Raw genomic sequence first — 24785 nt, 5'->3', positions numbered from 1 at the left:
ATCCCTTCTGATATTTCTCCTTTGTCTGTCTAAAAAAGCGGGAACTACTAGATTTATAATACTTCTTTCTTCTAGGTCTTTCTGATTCTGTTTCTCCAATAGGCAGCTCCCTTTTCTTTATTGTGGCATCTACTCTGCTAACGACTTTTGCTGTCCCCACCCCAAATCAATGACCTTTTAAATGGTTTTAATATTTACTGGGGAGTTACTTGTCCTGAAGCTTGGATTGAATTTCCCTGAAAGATTTCTTTATAGGCTTAAAATGGTGGTGAGGAAGAGTTAAAAGTCTGGACTCTTCCCTTTACCTAAACCCAAACAAGCTGAATAATAACTCTTTTTCTCACTCAGCTCAGAGCATATAATAAAGATGAATAGAAAGTGTAACTTCTTTCCCCACCATTTTCTATTTACTGCTCTAGTTAACACCCTATTATCATTCTTACCTCTAAATGGAGGTCTTTTCTTCTACAAGTTTAGTGATTACTTTTTACTTTTTTGGTCTTTGTGCTTACCTGACTGAAAACTCTTGGAGGACAACTGATGGATGTTATCTACCTCCGTCAGATTTTAGAATCAAACCAAGTACTTTGCATAAACTAAATAAATGTTTATTGAATTAAGTGTATTACAGTCAGAGGCTAACATTGTACTGAACACAGTGTCATTTTATTACGTACGGACAACAATTGTTCATGATTCATTGATAGCAGGAGCGCAGTAAAATTTATTCATTGATTAGTCGCTAGTGTAAATATACTTCATAACTAGAGCATCAGATGAGTTAGTGCCTCCTTTCTTTTCAAAAACATGTTAGAACTGTTCAACTGACAACCTATGATAAAATTATTAAAATAATAGCTCTCCTGTATTTTTTCTGTAATGCTAACCTTAAGATTTGGGCTATATCACCTCATAATAAATGAAAAAGTCTTTTATATACTTGTTGTACTAAACTCTCTTGGAGAGAGTTCAGGATGGAATTATTCATCTAAAATTCTGTCCTATTCCAGTGAATGTTACAACCAGATTCTAGTGTACTTTAAAGAGAGTGGTGAATAAATATAGTTTTCAAAAGACACAGACATGAAAATGAAGTACTAATGTGTTCTGATGCTAGATTTTCCTATACTCCTACTGATATTCTTGTGTAGAAATTGTTCTCAGGCCTGTGATTAATTTCTGTTTTCTAAAGCAAACTGGATGTTCTTCCTTTTTTGGTAGAACATGGACTTTCCTATCAAATGCTAGACAGACAGCTAGTCCCAGGAGAATTCTTTAAAACCTAAAGAGAGAACATTAAGCCTTAGAAGGAAGTACAAATATTTTATTTACATGTCGTTGTTGTTGTTAGGTGCTGTGGAGTCGATTCCGACTCATAGCGACCCTATGCACAACAGAACAAAACACTGCCTGGTCCTTCACCATGCTCACAATCATTACGCTTGAGCCCATTGTTGTAGCCACTGTGTCAGCCCACCTCATTGAGGGTCTTCCTCTTTTCCACTGACCCTGTACTCTGCCAAGCATGATGTCCTTCTCCGGGGACTGATCCCTCCTGACAACATGTCCAAAGTATGTAAGATGCAGTCTCGCCATCCTTGCTTCTAAGGAGCATTATGGTTGTACTTCTTCCAAGACATTAGCAGGTGGTAACGGTGTGAGAAGTATGGCCCTGAAAGAAGTTACATAGATTGCAATCATAAATCCTTATATATTTTAAGATAAACCCACGGTAGATAGACATAAATATTCTTGCAGGGACTAGGAAGCTTGGAAATATCCCTAATCTAGATGTTGATGTTACAATAACAATGCCTTTCTAAAACACTCCTATGAATGTCCCTGTAAAAACACACTAAGCTGATTGTGTAATGAAGGGATCCAGTATAATCTCCCTCAATTACATTTTGGACTCTGAATGCAAGGGGACAGAGTGACAGTTGTTTATTGTCACAAATTTGGCCGATGACATACGATCTTTACTAAACGTTACATTGTTTCCCGCCAGCCTTTTGCCCAGCCCTTGCCGCTAGTGCAGGGACGGTAAAGTTCAATGGAAGGCCAGTTCATCAATATCTAATTCGTATATTTTTCCTAGAGATTTAAATTGTCTATAAAGTTCGAAATTCAACATTAAGTTCGTTTGAATTGCTTCCAGCTGAGTAAAAGTTAACTTCCTTTCCCTTTCTTCGCCACTCCCAACACTGAAATGATCGAGGGTACAGAGTTCCGATACAAACCGCTAGCGTCCCCCTCCCCGTTGAATAGACCAAAAAACCCGATGCCGTCGAGTCCATTCCGACTCATAATAGAGAGGATGGCATTAAGGGAATGAGAGCTTCTAAAGGCTCCAAACAGCAAAATTCAAAGGGAACCGGTAGGCAGTGGTTACTCCGGGAGAGAAAAATCAGGCGATTTAGGGGAGGTGCTTGGAGTTCAGTTTAAGCGCCCCAGTGCAAATTAATAGGAAATTAACCGGAGAAGAGGCGGTGCCTGCGTCCCGCCCGCGCAGTAAAACTCAGTGCCCGCGCAACGCGCCTGCCCGGGACTGGTCTGCAGCTTTACTTCTCTTCGGATTCGCAGTACGTGCCCGGGGGTAGGCTGTGGGAGGAGAGGGTGTGGAGAAGGTGGCGGGCCCTAAGGGGAAAGGTTGGTGGAGGGTGTAAGGTTTGAGAGGGCTCCGCCAGCCTGAAAGTTCTTTGCTCCATTTAGCTGCTAAACATTTTCTTTGCAATCTATCACTTCTGAAAGGGAACTGTGTTCCTGTCCTCTTCTAGGTAAGGTTTCCCGTTTGCCAAACTCCAGGAATGAAACTTCAGGGGATACATGTTTTAGTGATGAGTTAATCATTTTTAATTTTCAAACCAAAGTAGCGTCCTGCTTGAAAGGGTCCCTTGAAACTTTTGGAGAGTAAAAGGTACTTGCAAATTGTGGTTTAAGCAGCTTACCTGAGTGGTGCAAATGGTTTATGTGCTCAGCGGAAAGACTGGAGGTTGTAGTCTGCCCAGAGACGTCAGGGAAGAAAGGCCTGGCAATCTCGAAAAATCAGCCACTGAAAACCCTATGAGGCATCGTTTTTCTGTGGCGCACATGGAGTCGCCAGGAGTCCGAATCTACTCCAGGGCAACTGATTTGGTTGTATTTTTGTTTGTTTTTCACCATAAGGGTGTAAAATCCTGCAGCACCTGTGATTTCATGGACATATCAGCCTTTGCACTCATTGAAAGGGAGGTTTGCACCTCTAGGTTCACTTTGATACACAAGAGAAACCGGTGAGTTTTAAAAATAATAATAATAACTGGTACATAACGAAGTGCAGGAGGATGGGAGTTAGACCCTGAGATGTTATTATAGAGAGCTGAATGGAGAGCTAAAGGTTGAAGCTCCTTGGGAGGGTTCTCAGCCCACCCTCCCCCCCCCCCCCATCCATCGGAGAAGGAAGCCATGTGGGAGGAATAAAGGAGCAGGGAAGCTTTCTTTGGCAGTTAAGCTATTAGAAATGGTTGCTATCGCTGAGACTGGGGTGATGAAGAGAGGGTACAAGTAAGTCTTCCAGTCTCCCTGCTTCCTTCTAAACAGTCCCAAGGCCTCTTGGTAGTCCCACCACCGGTTTTATTTTCTTCTCCTTACTTTCTGAGTGGGCTGTAATCAAACATTGCTGAACAGCACTTAAGCCAGTCAAGCCTGGAGTTCTTAGGGGCCTAGCCTGCCTGGAATGCCGGGCTGGGCACACCTTCTGTGTGTGCGGGAGGTGTGGTATGCCGGAAGTCAGGATGGTGCTGGGCTTTGGTGGCTTCTGCTGCTCTCCAGTTAGGAGGACATTGTGCGCAGACCATGTTTGGTAATTTTTTAAAATGGCAAATTGGTCCAAATTTGAGCTTTGTGACAGAGAAGAAAAATTTTTCGAAGAATTTGTTTTAGAGTGGAGTTTTTTCCCCCAAATCTTTGAGCCTGGGAAAGAGAGGGCCAGCACAGTTGCCTGAGAACAGCCTCACCCCACATCTTACCCCCCAGACAACCAGCATTTCCCTCCTCTGGGCTTGGAAGCCCCCTTTGCATGAGACTGCAGTTCCCACACATCCCTTAGGAAATTCTGGAACTGATAAACAGCAACATGGCCACTGAATCCTCCTTTTTCTTTATCTCAGGTATAGCATTCCGTTGGTTTCAAAAGACACAAACTTGCAGAGTCATGGCCTGTGGCTGTAGGCCCAGAATTGCCTTGTGTTTCACAATATTGTGTAGAAAGGCCACACACAGCTGAGAAAAAAAGAACTTTGCTCTTTTTGGCCAAGAGCCTGTGAAGGGGAGGGGGGAGGGTTTCACAATTGAGAGCTTGGAAAAAAAAAAAAAAAGCCCACACAAGAATGGGATTTCAGAGGAAAAGAGCTTCAGGAGGTGAAAACATCTAGAATTCTTAGCCTTATTAGTGGGTAGCCCACGAGTTAAAGAGTGAGAAACCTGAATTCTGGTCCTGGTCCCTCCACTGTGAACTTGGGTGAAATCACTCACTGTACCTCTTTTGGCTTGTCTCCTTATATATAAAAAAGGTGAAGAAAAGTAATTACTTGCTCTTTCTACCATACAGTTTTCAGATGAAGTGTGATAAAGTATGTGAAAACTTTCTGAAAGCTCTAAACTTGTGTCCTCAGCACTTAGAACAGTGCCAAAGTAGGAGCTTATTTGTTTAACAAATGCTTGTATAGCACTTGGAAACTTTGGGTGGTGCAGATGGCTGCTGACTGAAAGGTTGGAGATTCAGGTCCACCTAGAAGCACCTCAGAAGAAGGGCCTAGTGATGTACATCCAAAAAAATCAGCCACTGAAAACCCTATGGAACACAGTTCTACTCTAACACACATGGGGTCCCCATGAATCAGCGCTGACATGATGGTAACTGGTGATTCAGGACTTACCACATCTCAGTGGTTTTCTAAGCACTTTTCATATATCACTTATTTAATCCTTGTAAGAATCCTGTGAGGCAGGAATTACTACTAACCTCGTTTTGCAGGTAAGGTCACAGAGAAGTTAAATAACAGCTAATAAGTGGCAGAGCCGGGATCCACCCAGGCTGTCTAGTTCCAGACCTGTGCTCTCAAGCTCTCTGCTCTGCGTCATCCTTAAAGGCAGTTATGTTTGCATTAGGGCACTGAGCCTTGGTCTCTGGCATGACAGGTGGAGATATTCACTGCTATGCCAACCAATGAATTGATAATAAAATGAACAAAGCACTTTGCAACTACGGTTTATCATTTTAATCATTTATTTTCTGTGATTCGTAATCAGGTTCCCTGTTTTTCTCTGCTTCCTTTCCTAGAGTATTTCTGTCTCATTCCTAGAATACTCAGATCACTTAACATTTCACTCGCTTAATTATGATTGCTACCATACTGCTAGCCTCCCTCCTGGTGACCTCCCTGGTAAAAAGCTTTCAGTAATTGTGTATTTGCCTGCAGTGCTCCAGCCATGATAATGGCTTGAATGTTGTGTAACAGGCTCATGGTGACTTACTGACAAATCAGCTTTGGAAGAAAAAAAGTCTGAACTGGCTTTGCCTTAATCCATGCTATAAATGACTCCAATTCCTTAAAGCTCTCACTGTTACTACTTATTACCCAGCCCTCATGTGTGCTGGGAAGTGGAAGATGTTGGTTAGGGGAGGCGGTTCATGGACTTGTAGGGTGTGGTATCAGAAGCTTGGTGTTGGCCCATCTCCCAAAACCACACACAGGGAGTTAAACCGCATCGTTGCTGTTTGAGAAACTTTCTTTGCGAGGCGCACTTTTTATTTGTTTTTCACATTTAAAGAAAAAGCTTCCTACTGCTCTTTCTCCCCAATGGCAGACATCTTTGTGTTCTTTTCCTACCTTCAGTTCTGGAAAGCTTTCGCTTTTTCTCTACACTTACAATATCTGTTTTCACTGAGGAAAAAAAAAAAAAAACCTGAACTTTTGTTCCATTGGTAAATAAATTTTATTCTGGGGAACGTAAGTAGAGACCTACATAGTCTTCTACTTTTAAAATTATCATTAAATAGCAACACTTTGTACTTGATAACATTTTCTTGATTTTTTAAATCAACATCTCTGCTGTGTTTCTTCGGATCTCTGCCTAGAGGCATGGAACTTAGAGATCCTTTACTAACCTAATTACTTAATATGAGTTCCTAAGGACAGTGCAGTTTATTCATGACTTTCACACCCTCAGTACTCAGAGGTGGTGCAGATGTATTAATTGTTAACTAAAACTATTATCTTGCACTGAGAAAGTACCCAACGTACTTTGCTTTCAAGGTTATTGACTGGTGGAGGTGAATTAAGTTATCATATGTATTTTGTTCTTTTCAACTAGAATATGTATAGAATATATAGTTTCAGTCTGCCTAAATCCAGAGTATATTTTTGCCTGAAGAAATAAAAATAGAGGTTTGGTTAGAAAGCTTTGGGTTTTTTTCATCTGCTAGATGGGAATGATAGCACCTGCCTGACTGTGTAAACAGAAGATGAAGAAAGAAGGTAACAGAGGAAGAGGTGCCCTGTGACGTGCCAGCAGTTTAGTCTGTGTTAGTTGAATCAGAATTAAGCAGTTTACAGTCTCTTGAAGGAGATGGTGCCAATGTGGTTAGTGCAAGGGCTTTGAAGTCAGAGAGACCTGGGTTTGTGTCTTCTTTTCTTCATCGGTAAAGTGGATGTATTTATGAGGATTATATGTAAGGTAATATATATAAAGTACATGGCATACTTGGGTTCATAACAAACTTATAAAATCAAACACATATGTGTATGAATTGATTTTCATCACAATTGGCAGAAACATATAGACAACTGTATGACCAGCAGCAGTGTATAGAAAAATATGTGCACTTATGGATTATTTCTTGGTAAAGCAGAGAGCGTCAGTGAAAAGGAGGACGATCCTTAAAGAGACGGATTGACGCAGAGGCTGCAAGAGTGGGCTCAAGCATAACAATGATTTTGCAGGACTGGGGAGTGTTTTGTTCTGTTGTACATAGGGTCGCTATGAGCCAGAACCTAACAACGGCACCTAACAACAACAACAGCAACATAGATTACTGGTAGATGGGTAGAATGATCAGAATTTGATAGATGTCACTCTGATAAGATCTCATGGAGGAGATGAGTTTTAAAGGCAGGACCTGACATCCTCTAGAAGAGAGAATATTTCACGCTAAGCAGGTTAAATAGTGTCTAAGTTAGAGTGTGAGAAAAGATGTGTGGTTATATGGAAGTGATATGGAAGAGATAGGAGAAGCAGATAAAAGGGCTTTGTGGCCAGGCATTATGCTAAGCATACTCCAGAGGTTATTTCAGTTGAACCCTGACAACAACCAGTCATTAAAAGCTATTACTATTCCCATCTTATAAATGAAGAAATTTAGTTTTACACAACTGAAATCCCTCAAACGAGGTTAGACAAATTGTGAGATTTGATAATAGAACAAGAAACCCATTGCTGTGGAGTCGATTCCAACTCATAGCTAGTCTATAGGACAGTATAGGACACATAGGGTTTCCAACGAGTGGCTGGTGGATTCAAACTACAGACTTTGGGGTTAGCAACCAAGCTCTTAACCACTGGGGTCCAAATAGAACAAGTGGAGGTTGTAAAGAATGACATAGGATAGGGAGTTTAAATTTTAATTCTTATGCTAAATTCCTGCCCAAGTAGGAATCGACTTGATGGCAGTGGGATTGCTCTATGGGTTGCCTTCATTATCACTGTCGTGGCCTTAATTTGCCTCCTGAGCACATGCCAAATTAACCTTCCAACTCCAGATTCAGATAGTTACATTCAGTTTACTCTCAATAGCTTAAAAAAAAAAGTTGCTGTTGAATTGATTTCGACTAAAGGCTACTCCATGTGTTTCAGAGTGCAACTGTACTCCATAGGGTTTTCAATGGCTGTGATCTTTTAGAAGTACATCACCAGGTCTTTCTTCCAAGGTACCTTATGAGTGGATTTGAACTGCCAAACTTTCTGATAGTAGCCTAATGCTTAACCTTTTGTGCCACCAGGAACTCCTGATAGCTTTAAAAAAAAAAAAAAAAATTTTTTTTTATGGATGTAAATAAGGAATGTAAAATAACCTGAAGAGTCATGTAAAGCTAATCCTCCTTCCCTTACCATTCTTTCTATGAAAGTACCACAAATACCAATTCCTTACTTGCATTTGCAAGCTTATTACTTTGATGTTTACATTATCCTGCTTCTTCTTCACCTGTGTTGGTATTAATGATGATCATAATAAAGATATAATAAATTTTATCTAGAGTTGTTCATTGGCCAGGCATTGTGCTAAGCATATTCCAGAGGTCATTTCAACTGAACCCTGACAACAACCCAATCATTAAAAGCTATCACTATTCCCATCTTATAAATGAAGAAATTTAGTCTTAAGGGGTGAAATCCCTCAACCAAATTTAGACAAATTTTGGGATTTGAATTCAAACCCTGGAGCCTGAGATCTTGAATGTTACTGAAATGACAAAAAGGTATAAAGCTTTTTCTAAAGCAGGACATATCTTAGAACTTAGGCATTCTCAATATAACATCAATGGCACTACTGTGTACATAGTTTGATGTTTCTAAAGAGACCAATCCATGACATCTGGTCTTTTATGTCCAACCTTTTGTCTCATCTTGATGCAAAAATGATTTTAGTCTATCGTTAGAGCATTCTGTCCATTTATTTTTTGGTTGTGTTACCCCCTACTGTTTCACTCAGTACTTGGTTAGGTGTTTCAAGCTTAATGATGTAGAACTAGAGAAACATAATTCTGATTATTTTGAAATCTTCAAAACTAAACCATCACTTTTTTTTGTTCTGCAAATAGCCCAAGATATTTATAAGAACGGTAAGGTTAAGGCTGCAATATAAGGACACCAAGTGACCATTGAGAGTTATACTGGGTATCCATCCCTGCCTGCTTTTTCACATTTTCCCCGTTTTGACTAAAATCTTTTTTTTAGGATTCCAGACCACAATTGAAAAAAATGGTTGACCTCACCCAGGTAGCCGAGAATGAAGCATTCATGGCCTTTGCCTCCTATGCAACAATTATTCTTTCAAAAATGATGTTTATGAGTACTGCCACTGCATTCCAGAGATTGACAAAAAAGGTAAGAAATTCAGAGGTAATGTTTTCTTTCAAGAGTTGAAATCCTGGAAAGCAATTTTCTTAATTTACTTCTTTTTTTTTTGGTTAAGCCCGGTAACACATTGTTTAACACTGCAGTGAAATGTGCAGTCATTTGGTACAGATGGATCTGATGTGTTTATGGAACAGTTGCTAGTAAATGGTTTTTTCATTGTGGATTTTACCTTTTGTCATGCTGCTTAGTGATGGAGACCTTTGGAGTATCAAAGTTTCAAAGAAACATTCAATGGTTTTGGAGTCAATTAGAGTTAGAAAATAGTTATTTCAAGACAGTTAACTGGTGTTTTCAGCTCTCTTATAGGTCAAGGGTATGATTTTGGGGACAAAAAAAAGGCTGAAAATTAACGTTCATATTCATACAACAGAGCGTCTTATGATTGCGACAAACCATTTGAATTTTGTACACTTCCCGCTTGTTAAATGCTTAGTATTTCTTTAAAAAAAATTTATTTTTGTTGTTGAGAATATACAGAGAACATAAACCAGTTCAACAGTTTCTACATATACAATTCAATGACATCAAATACATTCTCTGAGTTGTGCAACCATTCTCACCCTCCTTTTCTGAATTGTTCCTCTTCCATTAACATAAGCTTACTGCCTTCTAAGCTTCCTGCCTAACACCTTGAGTTGCTGATTCCATATAGTTCCTTAAAAGGGCACAATGTTCAAGGCAGACATTCTTTATCAGTCAAGCTAAACTTTGTTTGGTTTAAAGATGATCTCAGGATTTTTTTGTTCAGTGTTTAAAGGTTATCTCAGGGCATCAGTTTTGGGGGGGGGGTCATCCAGCCTCAGTGGCTCCAGAAAATCTGGATTCCATAAAAAAAAAAGAACCTGAAATTCTGTTCTGCATTTCCCCCCTTTTGATCAATATTCTCCTATAGAATGCCTGATCAGAACATTCAGTAATGGTACCCAGGGACCACTAAGTGGATAATATTTCTAATCTGTATTAGTAGAATGGTTACTTAAAAAAAATGGAGAAACGGGGAAAGTTCTAGAAAGGTTTTGTGCATAGATTCTGTATTCAAGTAGGATTTATGGCACAGTGAAGAGTAAAGCAAATTTAATGATTTTTATTGGTGCAACTTGAGTTTATTCAGCAACTTCTTCTTGGAAACCACCTGTCCTGAGTTTTTGCTCTCCAGAGCTTTTCTTTCATTACACCTGGAAACAATAACTAGGAAATATTTTAGGGAAAATCACAGTCTTCATTACTTCCTTGGAAGTAATCCCTTCCCAAGGACATTTGCATTCTAATGGAGCACATACCCACACGTGTAAATGTCTAATGGGATCAACTCCTAATGGGACAATATGCTGAAACAACCAGCTACAAAGTGGCTGTCTACCATGAGGTCCTCACTGTACTCTAGAAACATAATGGCACCAATGAGGGCAGGAATATACCCTTTCTTAGAAAAATACAAAGGAATTCAAATTTGTGAAGTTCCAGTGATATGTGCCAGGGGCCATGGTGCTTTTTATATGTGGTAGATAACTATATCATTTTATGTAATCTTTACCAACATCATGTGAGATGAGGGTTATTCTGCCCTATTTTGCTGATGAGAAAATTGAAACTCAGACAAGTTAAGTAACTTAACCAAGGTTATACCAGTAAAGGGTGATGCTGAGATTCAAATCCATATTGGTTTGAAAACAATCTCATTACTTTCCATTGCAATACATTTATTTATTTATTCAAAATATATTAATTGAACTGCTAGTGTGTGGCAGGCATTTATTTAGGTGCTGGGAACATGGTGATGAACGAGACAGATCTGACCTAACGCTGGATCATATCTCTGCCCATCAGTTCTCCTCAACATCTTTGTCTCGGATAAATTCTCATATCACATAAAGAAAAATGTTGTTGTATTTATAAGCTTAAATTAAGGCTAATTTTATAGTTTGCATTTTTCTTTATTATAAATTATTAAACAGTGGAACATACTTATGCATATTTTAAATTTCAAAGGATGGGGAAATAATTTCAAACAGCATAATAATTGCCGGAAGGAATTCATAACCCTATGCCCTAGAATCTGTGCTTGTTGTTTACAGGAATGCAATTCAGCTTCTTACATTTCACTGTATTATTCAACTGAAGGTTTTATCCAGCTGGGGGAGCCAGAGGTTCACATATCCTAATGACATCCAAAATACCTTTTCTATGCCCCCCCCCTTTTATGCTCCTCACCTGTTCTCTACTATCTTTGGCAAGTGAACTTACTACTTTCAGATGAATCAGTCAGTTAATACACTTAAGGGAAGGTGTGTCCATATAACTATGAAAAAAGATGCCAGTTCACTATTATAGTAATCAACGACAACTGAGGGTTATACTCTTCTTCCCATTTTTGCTTCCTTTACACTATTTTTATACTTTGGTTTTTATTTAAGTTTTTCTTCATGGTTGTCTTTGATTCTTTTATTTTGCATTGTTAATAAACACTCATGTGTAAACTATAGATGATCTCTCCCTCTGAGTTTGGTTTATTTCTCCAAATTTTCTTTCCCTAAGGGGCAACCTGAATGTCTGTATTTCTCCCATTAAAATGCAAATAACTCATTAGGTAGGATACCCCTATGTTCGTAACCTTTTTCTTGGTATTTGGAATAGGTTTTTGTCAACCCAGAAGACTGCGCGCATTTTGGCAAAGGAGAAAATGCCAAGAAGTATCTTCGGACAGATGACCGAGTGGAACGTGTACGAAGGTAAACCACTGTCTCCTGAAGTCATTTACTTTTGCAAGAATTTTGAAGATGAAGAAAGTCAGTCATCTCACCTATCCCACAGATAATTTAGGGATCTGGAAGTCTCTTAAGTTTCACTGCGATTGCATATGTTGCCAACGTTACAATACTTTGTATTCTCATTGTTGGGGTTAATGACTTTATATAGGGATGCATCAAAATAATGGAAGGAGGGGGTACATTGGAAGGTAGCTTCTTGCAGGTTCATCATCTTTATCAGAAGTGAGACTATCTACTTTTGTAAAGGGTTGAAAAACTGAATAGGTTTGCACAGAATTCAAAATATGAAAGCTGACACTCTTTGGAAAAATAGGGAAATCAATTTCTTTCTCTCTCTCCTTTGAAGATATTATGGTTCATGTTTTGAGAATTCAATGAACAGTGAAAAGCAATAAGCAAGGATACCATCTCCACAGTCTCCAAACAATATAATTAATATACTTATTTTATAAGTATAGGTAAGATATTTATAAGTACATTGAATTCTAGTTCTGGAGGTGTATTTTTTAATCATTGTCATAGAAGGACACATAATTTGCAAAGTTTTCTTAAATTGAGATTTCATTAACCAGTGCTTTAGTCAAAGTTTTATACCATTTTCTTATTTAATATTTTCTAACGCTCATCCAAACTGATACAGTTTAGGCACGTTCCAAGCATAAGTAAAGTTGTATAAAAATAAGGGATCGGTGAAGAATTTTTATAGCCATACTTAAATGTAGAGGTATTTAGTTTTGTGATGAATAGTTTAGATAAGAAATATAAACGTTATATTTGGATATATGTCCTCAATTTGGTGAGTATGAATAAATAGAGACAGAGAAAAACTTTACCTCTGTAATTCAAGTATCAGATTTGGGTTATCCCCTTTTTTAAATAGTTTATTTTTTGTTGTCGTTGAGAATATATATAGCCGAGCATACACCAGTTCAACAGTTTCTACGTGCACCGTTTAGTGATGGTGATTACATTCTTCAAGTTGAGCAACCGTTCTCACCCTCCTTTTTTGCGTTGTACTTTCCCTATTAGCATAAACTTACTGCCCTATAAGTTTCTTTTCTAATCTTTCAAGTTGCTGTTGTCAGTTTAATCCCATATAGATAGATATTAAAAGAACACAGTGCTCAAGGCAGACATTCCTTTTGGTTAGCAGCCATAGCACTTAACTACTATGGCACCAGGGTTTCCCTTTACTATTGTTTGGTTTTAAGAAAACTTCAGGGGATATTTTTGGTTTGTGATTTGAAAGATTATCTCAGGGCAGTAGATTTGGGGGTTCATCTGGCCTCCATGGCTTCAGAAAATCTGAATTCTACAAGAATTTGAAATTCTGTTTTGTATTTTCTCCCTTTTGATCAAAGACACTTCTACAGAATCTTTGATCAAAATGTTCAGTAATGGTAACCAGACATCATCCAGTTTTTCTGGTCTCATGGCAAGGAAGGCAGTTGTTCAAGGAGGCAATTAGCCACACATTCCATTTCTTTCTCTTATTCCTGATGTCCTTCTTACTCTGATCCAGGCAAATGGAGACCAATAGCTGAGACCATCTTGACTGGCCACTTATAAGCTTTCAAGACCACAGGCACTACATAACAAACTGGGAGATAGAACAGAAGCACTAATGGTGATATTAGGCCAATTAACTGGGATGTCCCATGAAATCATTACCCTAAACCACCAAACCAAGAAACCACATCTCATGAGGTGTTTGGGTGTATATAAGCAGCCTCAGCAACTACTCTTTTTTTTTTTGTTATTGTAAATATATCTATTCCACAGTTTTTGTCAATTGCAGTTCAGTGACAGGTACAGTTTTTGCAGGTGTACACCTTATTGGGAAACCCTGGTGGCATAGTGGTTAAGTGCTACGCCTGCTAACAAAGAGGTTGGCAGTTTGAATTCATCAGGTGCTCCTTGGAAACTCTATGGGTCAGTTCTACTCTGTCCTATAGGGTCGCTATGAGTTGGAATTGACTCGATGGCAATGGGTTTGGTATTTTGGTTTTTTACACCTTGTTGACAGAAATTACATTAATCAGCTGTGTAACCTTTACCCTTAATCAGTGTGAATTTACCATCACCATAAACTGAAACCAGTACTCCATAAGCAATAACTTCCCATCCACCTCTCCCTCCAGCCCCTGGTAATCACTAATAAATTTTGGTCTCTACATTTGCATATTCTTGTCTTTTTGTATAAGTGAGGTCATACAAAGTTTCTCCTTTTGTGATTGACTTCTTTCACTCAGCATAATGGTTTCAAGCTCCATCCATGTTGTAGCATGTATCAAGACTTCATTTCTCTTACTGGCTGAGTAGTATTCCATTGTATGCTCGTACCACATATTGTTTATCCTTTCATCCGTTGATGGACGTTTAGGTTGTTTCCACCTTTTGGCTATTGTGAATAGTGCTGCAATGAACATTGGTGTACAAAGTCTGTTCAAGTTGCTCCTTTCAAGTCTTTTGGGTATATTTCTGGCAGTGGAATTGCTGGGTCATATGGTAGTTCTATTTTTAGTTATATATATATAATTTGTTATCCCTTTTTGGATTACATGTGAAAGTCTGAAGCACCTCCCAAGATTTCTGCAGATTCCCTAATGATTTACAGCCTTAGGACTAACTCTGGATCTGGGTTCCTGCATTTGTACATATTTTTCATATTCCTCATTTTATGAACCTGGATACAAACTTAGCCATTCCTCAATCTCCACTACAAATCAAGTAAAAAAAAAAAAAATGGGTAAAATAGATGACTAAGTTGAGGTGGGAATGAGTGCAGAGGAACTTATAGTATGGTAACAAACATTTCAAGTTGTGTATTAGACCTCTGTGCTCTTACTGTGCCATTTCTTGTCCCCACTCCAGAAGTTTATACTATACCTTCTTCACCTCAAGGAGGGCCAAGCATTACACCATTTTTGCTGGCTCCCCTTTAGCCCTATGCTGGACCGAAATTAAACCCACTTTCTTGCTCATTCAAACCTGTTTTATCTCAAGTTATTTAACAAGCGAGGATGCTTTTCTTCTAAGAAGTCTGTGCTAGATATTTAGAAAATAATTTTAATGTCTGATCCACTTAGGTTATGTACTTGTTTATTCAGCAGTCCTACTGAGTAAATCAGGTTTTACCAGAGCTTCCAGACTAAGGCAGAATAGGAAGAAAAGCCTGATGACTACTTCTACAAATCATCCAGTGGAAACCTTATGGATCACAAGGGTCCCATCCAGTTGTGCATGGTGTCACCACGAGTTAGGGGCTGACTCAGTAGTAGCTAAAACAGCAACTGAGTAAATCAGCCAGTCTTGAACTGAATTGTGCCAAGAATAACCAAAAACCAAACCCATTGCCGTTGAGTCAATTCTGACTCATAGCGACTCCATAGGACAGAGTAGAACTGCCTCATAGTTTCCAAGGAGCGCCTGGCAGATTCGAACTGCTGACCTTTTGGTTAGCAGCCATAGCACTTAGCCACTATGCCATCAGGGTTTCTGTGCCAAGAATATGAAGATGAAAGGGCTTTGGGACAAAGAGTCATTGTGAAAATTTCAACAGGTACCAGAAGAATGACAAATGCGTTATGAGAAAGTATAAAAATTAGAAAAGGTGAGAGAAGCTTTGTGAAGTTACCAAAACCGCTAAAGAGACATTAAGCAGTTTAAAGCTTTGTCTTGTCCTTGCTGACCTTCCCTTCTAGAACAGACAGCCACATGCATGATGCTAATGATAAGCCAGTAAGACTGGAAGGATGATCCAGGTACCTAAGTCTCGAGCGTGAAAGCTTTATAAAAGATATTTTATTTTCAAAGTCCAGAATTATGCTCCCCATCCTTTATGCCCCCTCTCCCTGCATCCATGGTATTGTACTTCTAGAAGAGAAAGCCATTATCTAAGATGATCTTTTAGTCAGGCAAGCAACAAATAAATTTTAGTGAAATGACCCCTAGTTCTGAAAAGGGTCAGTGTCCTTGAGGAGGTACAGCAACTGTGTGCACAGTGCCCCCTGGTGATCAGACACTGGCTTTTCAGTGAGGCAAGAGAAGGAGTATTGAAGAAGGTAAATGTTTTCTTTCTGATGGTATTTTTGAGACCTTTTATCAGCCCCAACTATTTTTTGAGACCTTATTGACCCAACTCAAAAGTTCCTAATAAAAGCCTACTTTTAGAGATGCTTTTCAGAGAAAGAGTTTCCAGAGTCTTCCATTTTTAACCTGGACTTTTTCCTCTCTTCAACTTGTAATTGTAAAGCTGTTATTATTAGCGTATTCCAACTGTAGAAAGTGAAGGGGCTACAAATGAAATGAAAGGTATGCTTTCAGATATGTGTTATTGGGTAAATTAATAAATACACATGACATATTAAAAATATAATATTTATTGAGGTGTCAAGATAAGTGACTTTAAGTATTTGAGTCTGAACAGACAGAGATCAGTGATGGTTGGAGAGCACTTTACATATTTATTTACTTAATCCATTCTTACCTTATTCTGAAGAGGATCAAAACCACATACGTTCAATGTTGTAGTTGTTAGGTGCCGTTGAGTCAGTTCCGACTCATAGTGACCCTATGCACAACAGAACGAAACACTGCCTGGTCCGCCATCCTTACAATCATTGTTATGCTTGAGCTCATTGTTGAGGCCACTGTGTCAATCCATCTTGCTGAGGGTCTTCCTCTTTTCCGGTGACCCTGTACTCTGCCAAGCATGATGTCCTTCTCCAGGGACTGATCTCTTCTGTCAACATGTTCAAAGTATGTAAGATGCAGGCTCACCATCCTTCTAAGGTTGTACTACTTCCAAGACCGATGTGTTCGTTGTTTTGGCAGTACATGGTATATCCAATATTCTTCACCAACACCACAGTTCAAAGGCGTCAATTCTTTGACCTTCGTTATTCATTGCCCAGCTTTCACATGTATATGATGCCATTGAAAATACCATGGCTTGGGTCAGGCATACATTATTCTTCAAGGTGACATCTTTGCTTCTCAACACTATAAAGAGGTCCTTTGCAGCAGGTTTACCCAACACAATGTGTCTTTGGATTTCTTGACTGCTGCTTCCATGGCTGTTGATTGTGGATCCAAGTAAAATGAAATCCTTAACAACTTCAGTCTTTTCTCTGTTTATCATGATGTTGCTCATTGGTCCAGTTGTGAGGATTTTTGTTTTCTTTATGTTGAGGTGCAATCCATACTGAAGGCTGTGGTCTTTCATCTTCATTAGTTAGTGCTTCAAGTCCTTTTTACTTTCAGCAAGCAAGGTTGTCTCATCTGCGTAACACAGGTTGTTAATGAGTCTTCCTCCAATCCTGATGCCCTGTTCTTCTTCATATAGTCCAGCTTCTCGGATTATTGAATAGGTATGGTGAAAGGATACAACCCTGACGTACACCTTTCCTGACTTTAAACCACTCAGTATCCCCTTGTTCTGTCCGAACAACTGCTTCTTGATCTATGTAAAGTTTCCTCATGAGCACAATTAAGTCTTCTGGAATTCCCATTCTTCACAGTGTTACCCATAATTTGTTATGATCCACATAGTCGACTGTCTTTGCACAGTCAATAAAACACAGATAAACATCCTTCTGGTATTCTCTGCTTTCAGCCAGGATCCCTTTGACATCAGCAATGATATCCTTGGTTCCATGTCCTCTTCTAAAACCAGCCTGAATTTCTGGCAGTTGCCTGTAGATACACTGCTGCAGCTGTTTTTGAATGATCTTCAGCAAAATTTTGCTTGTGTGTGATATTAATGATATTGTTTATAAATTTCCACATTTTGTTGGATCACCTTTCTCGGGAATAGGCATAAATATGGATCTCTTCCAGTCAGTTGGCCAGGAAGCTGTCTTCCATATTTCTTGGCACAGATGAGTGAGCACCTCCAGTGCTGCATCCATTTGTTGAAACATCTCAATTGATACCCCATCAATTCCTGGAGCCTTATTTTTTGCCAATGCCTTCAAAGCAGCTTGGACTTCTTCCTTCAGTACCGTCGGTTCCTGATCATATGCTACCGCTTGAAATGGTTGAACATGGACTAATTCTTTTTGGTATAATGACTGTGTGTATTCCTTCCATTTTCTTTTGATGCTTCCTGCATCGTTTAATATTTACCCCATAGAATCCTTCACTATTGCAACTTGAGGCTTGAATTTTTTCCTCAGTTCTTTCAGCTTGAGAAACATTGAGTGTGTTCTTCCCTTTTGGTTTTCTGTCTCCAGCTCTTTGCACATGTCATTATAATACTTTACTTTGTCCTCTTGAGCTGCCCTTTGAAATCTTCAGCTCTTTTACTTCATCATTTCTTCCTTTTTCTTTAGCTGCTCGACGTTCATGAGCAAGTTTCAGAGTCCTCTCTAACATACATTTTGGTCTTTTCTTCTTTCTTGTCTTTTCAACGACCCCTTGCTTTCTTCATGTATGATGTCCTTGATGTCATTCCACAACTCGTCTGGTCTTTGGTCACTAGTATTCAATGTGTCAAATCTATTCTTGAGATGGTCTCTAAATTCAGGTGGGATATACTCAAGGCCATATTTTGGCTCTCGTGGACTTGCTCTGATTTTCTTCAGTTTCAGCTTGAACTTGCGTAAGAGCAATTGATGGTCTGTTCCTCAGTCAGCCCCTGGCCTTGTTCTGACTGATGATATTGAGCTTTTCCATCGTCCCTTTCCACAGATGTAGTTGATTTGATTTCTGTGTGTTCCATCTGGTGAGGTCCATGTGTATACTCACTGTTTATGTCAGTGGAAGAAGGTATTTGCAATGAAGAGGTCATTGGTCTTAAAAAATTCTGTCATACCATCTCCAGCATTGTTTCTTTCACCAAGGCCATATTTTCCAACTACGAATCCTTCTTCTTTGTTTCCAACTTTCGCATTCTAATCGTCAGTAATTATCAATGCATCCTGATTGCGTGTTTGATCAATTTCAGACTGCAGCAGCTGATAAAAATCTTCTATTTCTTCATCTTTAGCATTAGTGGTTGGTGCATAAATTTGAATAATGGCCGTATTAACTGGGCTTCCTTGTAGGCGTATGGATATTATCCTATCACTGACAGCGTTGTACTTCAGGACAGATCTTGATATGTTCTTTTTGACAATGAATGCAACCCCATTCCTCTTCAAGTCATCATTCCCAGCATAGTAGACACTAATGATTATCCAATTCAAAATGGTCAATACCAGTCCATTTCAGCTTGTTAATGCCTAGGGTATTGATGTTTATGTATTCCATTTCATTTTTCACAATTTCCAGTTTTCCTAGATTCCTACTTGGTACATTCCAGGTTCCGATCATTAATGGATGTTTGCAGCTGTTTCTTCTCATTTTGAGTCATGTCACATCAGCAAATGAGGGTCACGAAAGTTTTGCTCCGTCTACATCATTAAGGTCGACTCTACTTTGAGAGGAAACCCTGGTGGCATAGTGGTTAAGTGCTACAGCTGCGAACCTAAGGGTCAGGATCCACCAGGCGCTCCTTGGAAACTCTGGGGGGCAGTTCTACTCTGTCCTACAGGGTCGCTATAAGTCGGAATCGATTCAACGGCACTGGGTTTGGTTTTTTTTTTGTTCTGCTTTGAGGAGGCAGCTCTTCCCCAGTCATCTTTGGAGTGCCTTCCAACCCGGGGGGCTCATCTTCCAGGACTATATCAGACAGTGTTCCACTGCTATTCATAAGGTTTTCACTGGCTAATGCTTTTCAGAAGCAGACTGCCAGGCCCTTCTTCCTAGTCTTAGTCTGGAAGCTCAGCTGTCAATTTGTCATACTGTGGGGGCGTGCATGTTGCTGTGATGCTGGAACCTATGCCACCAGTATTCAGATACCAGCAGGGTCATATGTTCAATACAAAAAGTAAAAAGAGTAACGCAGTCAGGGCAGCTCGAGAAATAAAACCCAAAAGAAAGGAAGTAATCCGTGGGTTTGGTGTTAGGGCCAGGAGACGTTTAGAATACACTGCCTGCAAAGGTAGAGACTGCCCCTTCACTGAACGTGCTCAGTGGAATCTAGATGACACTCAGTGGGGACTCTGTAAAGGGACTGAAGCATGGGCAAGGGGTGGAACTAGATAACTTCCCTTCTGGTCCCAATGCATGAACAAAGTTTATTGAGAGATTATTTTGTGTGGATCACTGTCAGTTCTTCTATTGGGAGGCAATAAAAGAGCTTTAAGGTTGGGTTTCTGCCCCTGAGAGGTTTATAACTTTTACCTGAGAATAAAACCAGCAAGCATGTTGTAATTAGAGAATGATATAACCAGTATCCCATTAGACGTTAAGTTGTGGGGTAGAGGATATAAGTAACCTTGGGTATTTGGGAATATTTCATGAAGAAAGTACTTGAAGGCTATTAGGATTTGAAATGAGGAAGATGGGGGGAGCGATCATGTCAATTTGGGGAAATTCCTGGGAGTTTAGACACACTGCTGTATGCTTTGAGTCCAGAGGAGCTGAGGCGAAGATAAGGGAGTCAGGAAAAGTCTGTTGTGAAGCTCGTTTTGTAGTTGGCCACCCCTTGACAATTCTCAAAGGTGTGTAGTAACTCCAGTCCAGGTCAAGTAGATTCTGAGATTCAAGTGCTTCTGGTTTGAGGGAGTGAGGTGTGATTGTAGCATCATGAGCACAGAGCAGGTCTGGTGGGAAGGTTAATCACACAGGAAGTTTGTACAAAGGGCCATCTGTCCAAAGGAAATAGGATAAACCAAAAAACAAAACCTGTTGCTATTGAGTCAATTCTGACTCATAGCAACCCTATAGGACAGTGTAGAACTGCCTCATAGAGTTTCCAAGGAGCACCTGGTGGATTCAAACTGCCAACCTTTTGTTTAGCAGCTGTAGCTCTTAACCAGTACATCACCAGGGTTTCCAGGAGATAGAACAGGAACATGGAATCATGGTAGAGAGAGGAATATAGACCCAGGTATAGTATGGTCACACATGAAGACTGAGATCCGTCTGGGAATACATTTTGGTAGCTGTCTGGAAATGGCAGTAATGTGAAGGGAGCTACCACTCTCGAATGGTAGTTCTTTATTTAAACCCTTTCAAACATTTACTCGTCTAGGTTGCCAACAACAGCCCAACCCTGTGCCATCCAGTTAATTCTGACTAATAGGGACCCTACAGGACAGAGTAGAACTGCCCCATAGAGTGTCCAAGATTATAAATCTCTGCAGAAGCAGACTGCCTCATCTTTCTCCCGAGGAACAGCTCGTGGGTTCAAACCACTGACCTTTTGGTTAGCAGCTGAGCTCTTTAACCACTGTGCCACCAGGGCCCCTTTCATCTAAGTTACTGCCACCTATTTTACATTTTTATGTTGTCATCTTTGTCATGCAACCTGAGGGTAATCCAAGGAAAATAAGAGAAAGGAAGGTCAGGGAGGATAATGGTGATCATTGAGCAGACAATATGTAATAATTATATTTTTTGCTTAAAGAGAAGAAAGTAACATAAACAAATATTTTTTTTATTTTGAAATACATATCAATAGCTGATATACTCTATCAGTATCTCCATTTCTAGGCTAGATTAAGTATTTTTTAATTTCGTAGATTTAAATTGTGACGTCAGATTTTAAAATTAAGTGCTTTTAAAATCTTGAAGTCGTAAATAGATACGTCTTGTATTCAGAATCATAGCTAGCAAAACCAAGGGTGCCAGATATTGAAGGAAAAATTGTGTCTAAGCCATGCTTTTGGTCTTGTTCTAGCTGTTGTATAAAGGCATAATTTAGGAAATGCCTTTCTATCTCCCTTTAATGCCTGTAATTTTTGTGCATACTTTTTACTTTTGCAACATCACTGTTCTAATTCCTTTTGGGCTTTGAGGACAGGTTTTCTAGTTATTGTGTTATCTGGATGTTGAGAGCATGATGTTCTTCGGAGGAAATTGATAAATCAGCTCTTGGCAACTTAATGATTGGGGTAAAAGGGTAAAGATTCTCCCAATAATCATTTCATAGACCAGCAGATGTGAGAGAAGAGTCTTAGGAAAATCAGAACCAAAAGGCTTTTCTTTTGGGAAGAAGAGTTCTTTATAAGAAGAATCTCGAATTGCTAATGTATGAGCCTCAGAAGGAAAACAAAAAGTACTTCATTTCTACAAAAATGAAGGCAGTTTTATTATATAGATGCATGCTTGATATTCTAGAAACTGTAAAATGACTTCTCTCTTATATGCTGAGATACAGTAAAAAGAAACAAAAATAATGAGAAGTTCTAAATAAAAGCCAAGTGGGTAAGGAAACGAGCCAATTTGAGAGTAATAAAAGGAATCTTACGTTGCAAATTAAAGATCCAGTAACACTTAGGTTTAGTTTTGGAGAAGGAAGGATGAGTACATTTCTACTGATTTTGAAATTAGCATCTATAATAGACACCTTTTCCCACAGAGCCCACCTGAACGACCTTGAAAATATTGTGCCGTTTCTTGGCATCGGCCTCCTGTATTCCTTGAGTGGTCCAGATGTCTCTACAGCCCTCCTGCACTTCAGGCTCTTTGTCGGATCGCGGATCTACCACACAATTGCATACTTGACACCGCTTCCCCAGCCAAATCGAGCTTTGGCTTTTTTTGTGGGATATGGAGTTACATTTTCCATGGCGTATAATTTGCTGAAGAATAGATTGTACCTGTAAGGAGAGTCATAAAACTCAACATCCAGTTGGTTTTTGTTAAGAATTCTGTACTTCCAGTTTATGATGAATACTTTCTTAGGTTTTAGGGGAGTGGCAAGGATTTAAGAATTGGACAAAACTCATTTTGAATATTAGCATCCACAGTGTCCTTCATTCGTTTTATGTTTGCACTAGAAATCTAACATAATGATTCTTAAATCTTTTGCCTTATTTTTAAAGAACTTTGTTATACATTTTGATTATGGTGTAGTTTGTAACTTTCGCTTGACACTTCATATTTTTACTCTATGAAAAGAACAATTACATGTGTGCTAAACTTATATTTCTATATTGTTGAAATGGGCACATGAAATAAAGAATTTAAATGATAATTTTGTTTGGTTCTCTGTTTCCCAATTTTTTATTTTCAAAAATTTCAAACCTACAGAAAAGTTGAAAAAAAGTACACTGAATTCCTGTGTCACCTTTACCTAGATTCACCAGTTGTTAACATTTTTGCACATTTATTTCACTCTTTTTTTTTCCTGAACCATTTAAAGGTAAGTTGCAATCATGACATTTCACTCTTAAATACTTCTTCAAGTATCTCCTATGAACAAGATAATCTTCAGATAACTATAATACCATTATTACACCCAAGAAATTTAGCTTTAATACAATAATATTATCTATCATATAGTTATATTTAAATTTCGTCAATTTTCCCGATAATGTCCTATATAACTTCTTTATTTTTGATCTAGGAATCAAATAAAGATGACACATTGCCTTTTGTTGTCATTTCTATTTTATTTTCATCAAAATGGAACAGTTCCTCCACTTTTATTTTTGTATTTTATGACGTTGGTGGTTTTTAAAGGGTACAGGCAAGTTGTTTAATAGAATGACCCTCAATCTGGACTCGTTTGGGCTATCATCCTCTCATTCTTAGATTCAAGTAAACATTTTTGGTAATGTTGTGTCCTTCATGTTATAACACATTATATAATAGGCACATGATGTCAATTGGCCCTATTTTATTTAGTCAGCTTAGATAGTGTCAATGAGATTTGCCCATTGTAAAGGTACCTTTTTTACCTTTGTAATCAATCATATGTGGAGTGATAAAATGATACCATATGCATATCCTGTTCTCTCACAAATGCTCACCTAGTGATTTTAGCGTTCTGTGATGGTTCTTTCTGAATCAAGCACTGCATTGGTAGTTGCAAGATGGTGATTTCTAAGTCTGTTACCAAGAAGCCAAACCAAACTGGTTGCAGCCAAGTCAGTTCCAATTCATCGACCCTATAGGACAGAATAGGACTGCCCCATAGGGTTCCAAGGCTGTAAATCTTTACGGGAGCAGGGTGGCACACCACCGGTTTTTCAGTTAGCAGCTGAGTACATAACCACTGCACCACCAGGGCTCCTCCCTAATTCTATTACCCTCTTGTAATATATAATATATAAAAACAAAATATGTATAATTACCCTCCTGTAATAGAATTGGCTGGTGTTCTGTGTAAAGTAGAGCTTCCTCCTTTTTTCTCTCCTATCTGTTTCTTGGAAACCCTGATGGTGTAGTGGTTAAGTGCTACGGCTGCTAACCAAAGGGTTGGCAGTTCGAATCCACCAGGCACTCCTTGGAAACTCTATGGGGCAGTTCTACTCTGTCCTATAGGGTCGCTATGAGTTGGAATCGACTCGACGGCACTGGGTTTTTGGTTGGTCTTTTTCTTTCTTTTTTGGGCATAGGGGGAGGGGAGTATTACTATGGGCTTATTTATTCAAAGAGTAATAATCCATTATCACTATAATTTTGATGCTCAAATTGTCCTAAGTTTGGCCAGTGGGGCACCTCTTCAAACCAGCTTCTGAGGCCTTTTGTTATGTACTCCTGGGTCTTTGAGTCTTTTCTTTCAATCTTTCAGGCCCCAGACCTGGAATCAGTTGTTTCTCCAAGTAGCTTTTTAGTGGAGAATCTTATTTAATGACTAAGATCTGAGTGTTAGATATGCTAGTTAATACTTTGGTGTCATTTCTAAGGAGGAGCCCTGGTGGTGCAGTGGTTAAGCGCTCTGCTGTGAACCAAAAGGTTGGGGGTTTGAACCTACCAGCTGCTCCTGTAAAGATTACAGGTTTGGAAATCCTGTGGGGCAGTTTTACTCTGTCCTATAAGCACTGTGAGTCAGAATCGACT

General features: G+C 39.1%; 1 protein-coding gene across 2 annotated transcripts; it reads left to right on the top strand.

Moving 5' to 3' along the window:
* The first annotated feature begins 2459 nt into the window (after positions 1–2459).
* Positions 2460–22974, top strand: MGST1 (microsomal glutathione S-transferase 1). 2 transcript variants are annotated; one of them, XM_003405675.4, is made up of 4 exons: positions 2460–2582; positions 8995–9144; positions 11812–11906; positions 22357–22974. In XM_003405675.4, the coding sequence occupies exons 2-4, from the start codon at positions 9019–9021 to the stop codon at positions 22601–22603; spliced, it is 468 nt and encodes a 155-aa protein (XP_003405723.1). In that variant the 5' UTR covers positions 2460–2582; positions 8995–9018; the 3' UTR covers positions 22604–22974. The 2 variants fall into 2 exon arrangements, with proteins under 2 accessions (XP_003405723.1, XP_010593497.1); XM_010595195.3 differs by lacking the exon at positions 2460–2582 and adding an exon at positions 3166–3272.
* Positions 22975–24785: the final 1811 nt, after the last annotated feature.

This window comes from Loxodonta africana, chromosome 4, assembly GCF_030014295.1.
Source record: "Loxodonta africana isolate mLoxAfr1 chromosome 4, mLoxAfr1.hap2, whole genome shotgun sequence".
NCBI classification, from domain to species: domain Eukaryota; kingdom Metazoa; phylum Chordata; class Mammalia; order Proboscidea; family Elephantidae; genus Loxodonta; species Loxodonta africana.
Note: the sequence above shows the minus strand (reverse complement) of the source record. Positions and strands in the feature narration are given on the sequence as shown.

What these genes read in the sequence shown, in the direction of transcription:
- MGST1 (XM_003405675.4), top strand. Translation starts at nt 9,019, where the DNA reads ATGGTTGACCTCACCCAGGTAGCCGAGAATGAAGCATTCATGGCCTTT. An exon ending in TCCAGAGATTGACAAAAAAG is followed by an intron (nt 9,145 to 11,811) that starts GTAAGAAATTCA and finishes TATTTGGAATAG; the next exon opens with GTTTTTGTCAACCCAGAAGA. An exon ending in CGAGTGGAACGTGTACGAAG is followed by an intron (nt 11,907 to 22,356) that starts GTAAACCACTGT and finishes CTTTTCCCACAG; the next exon opens with AGCCCACCTGAACGACCTTG.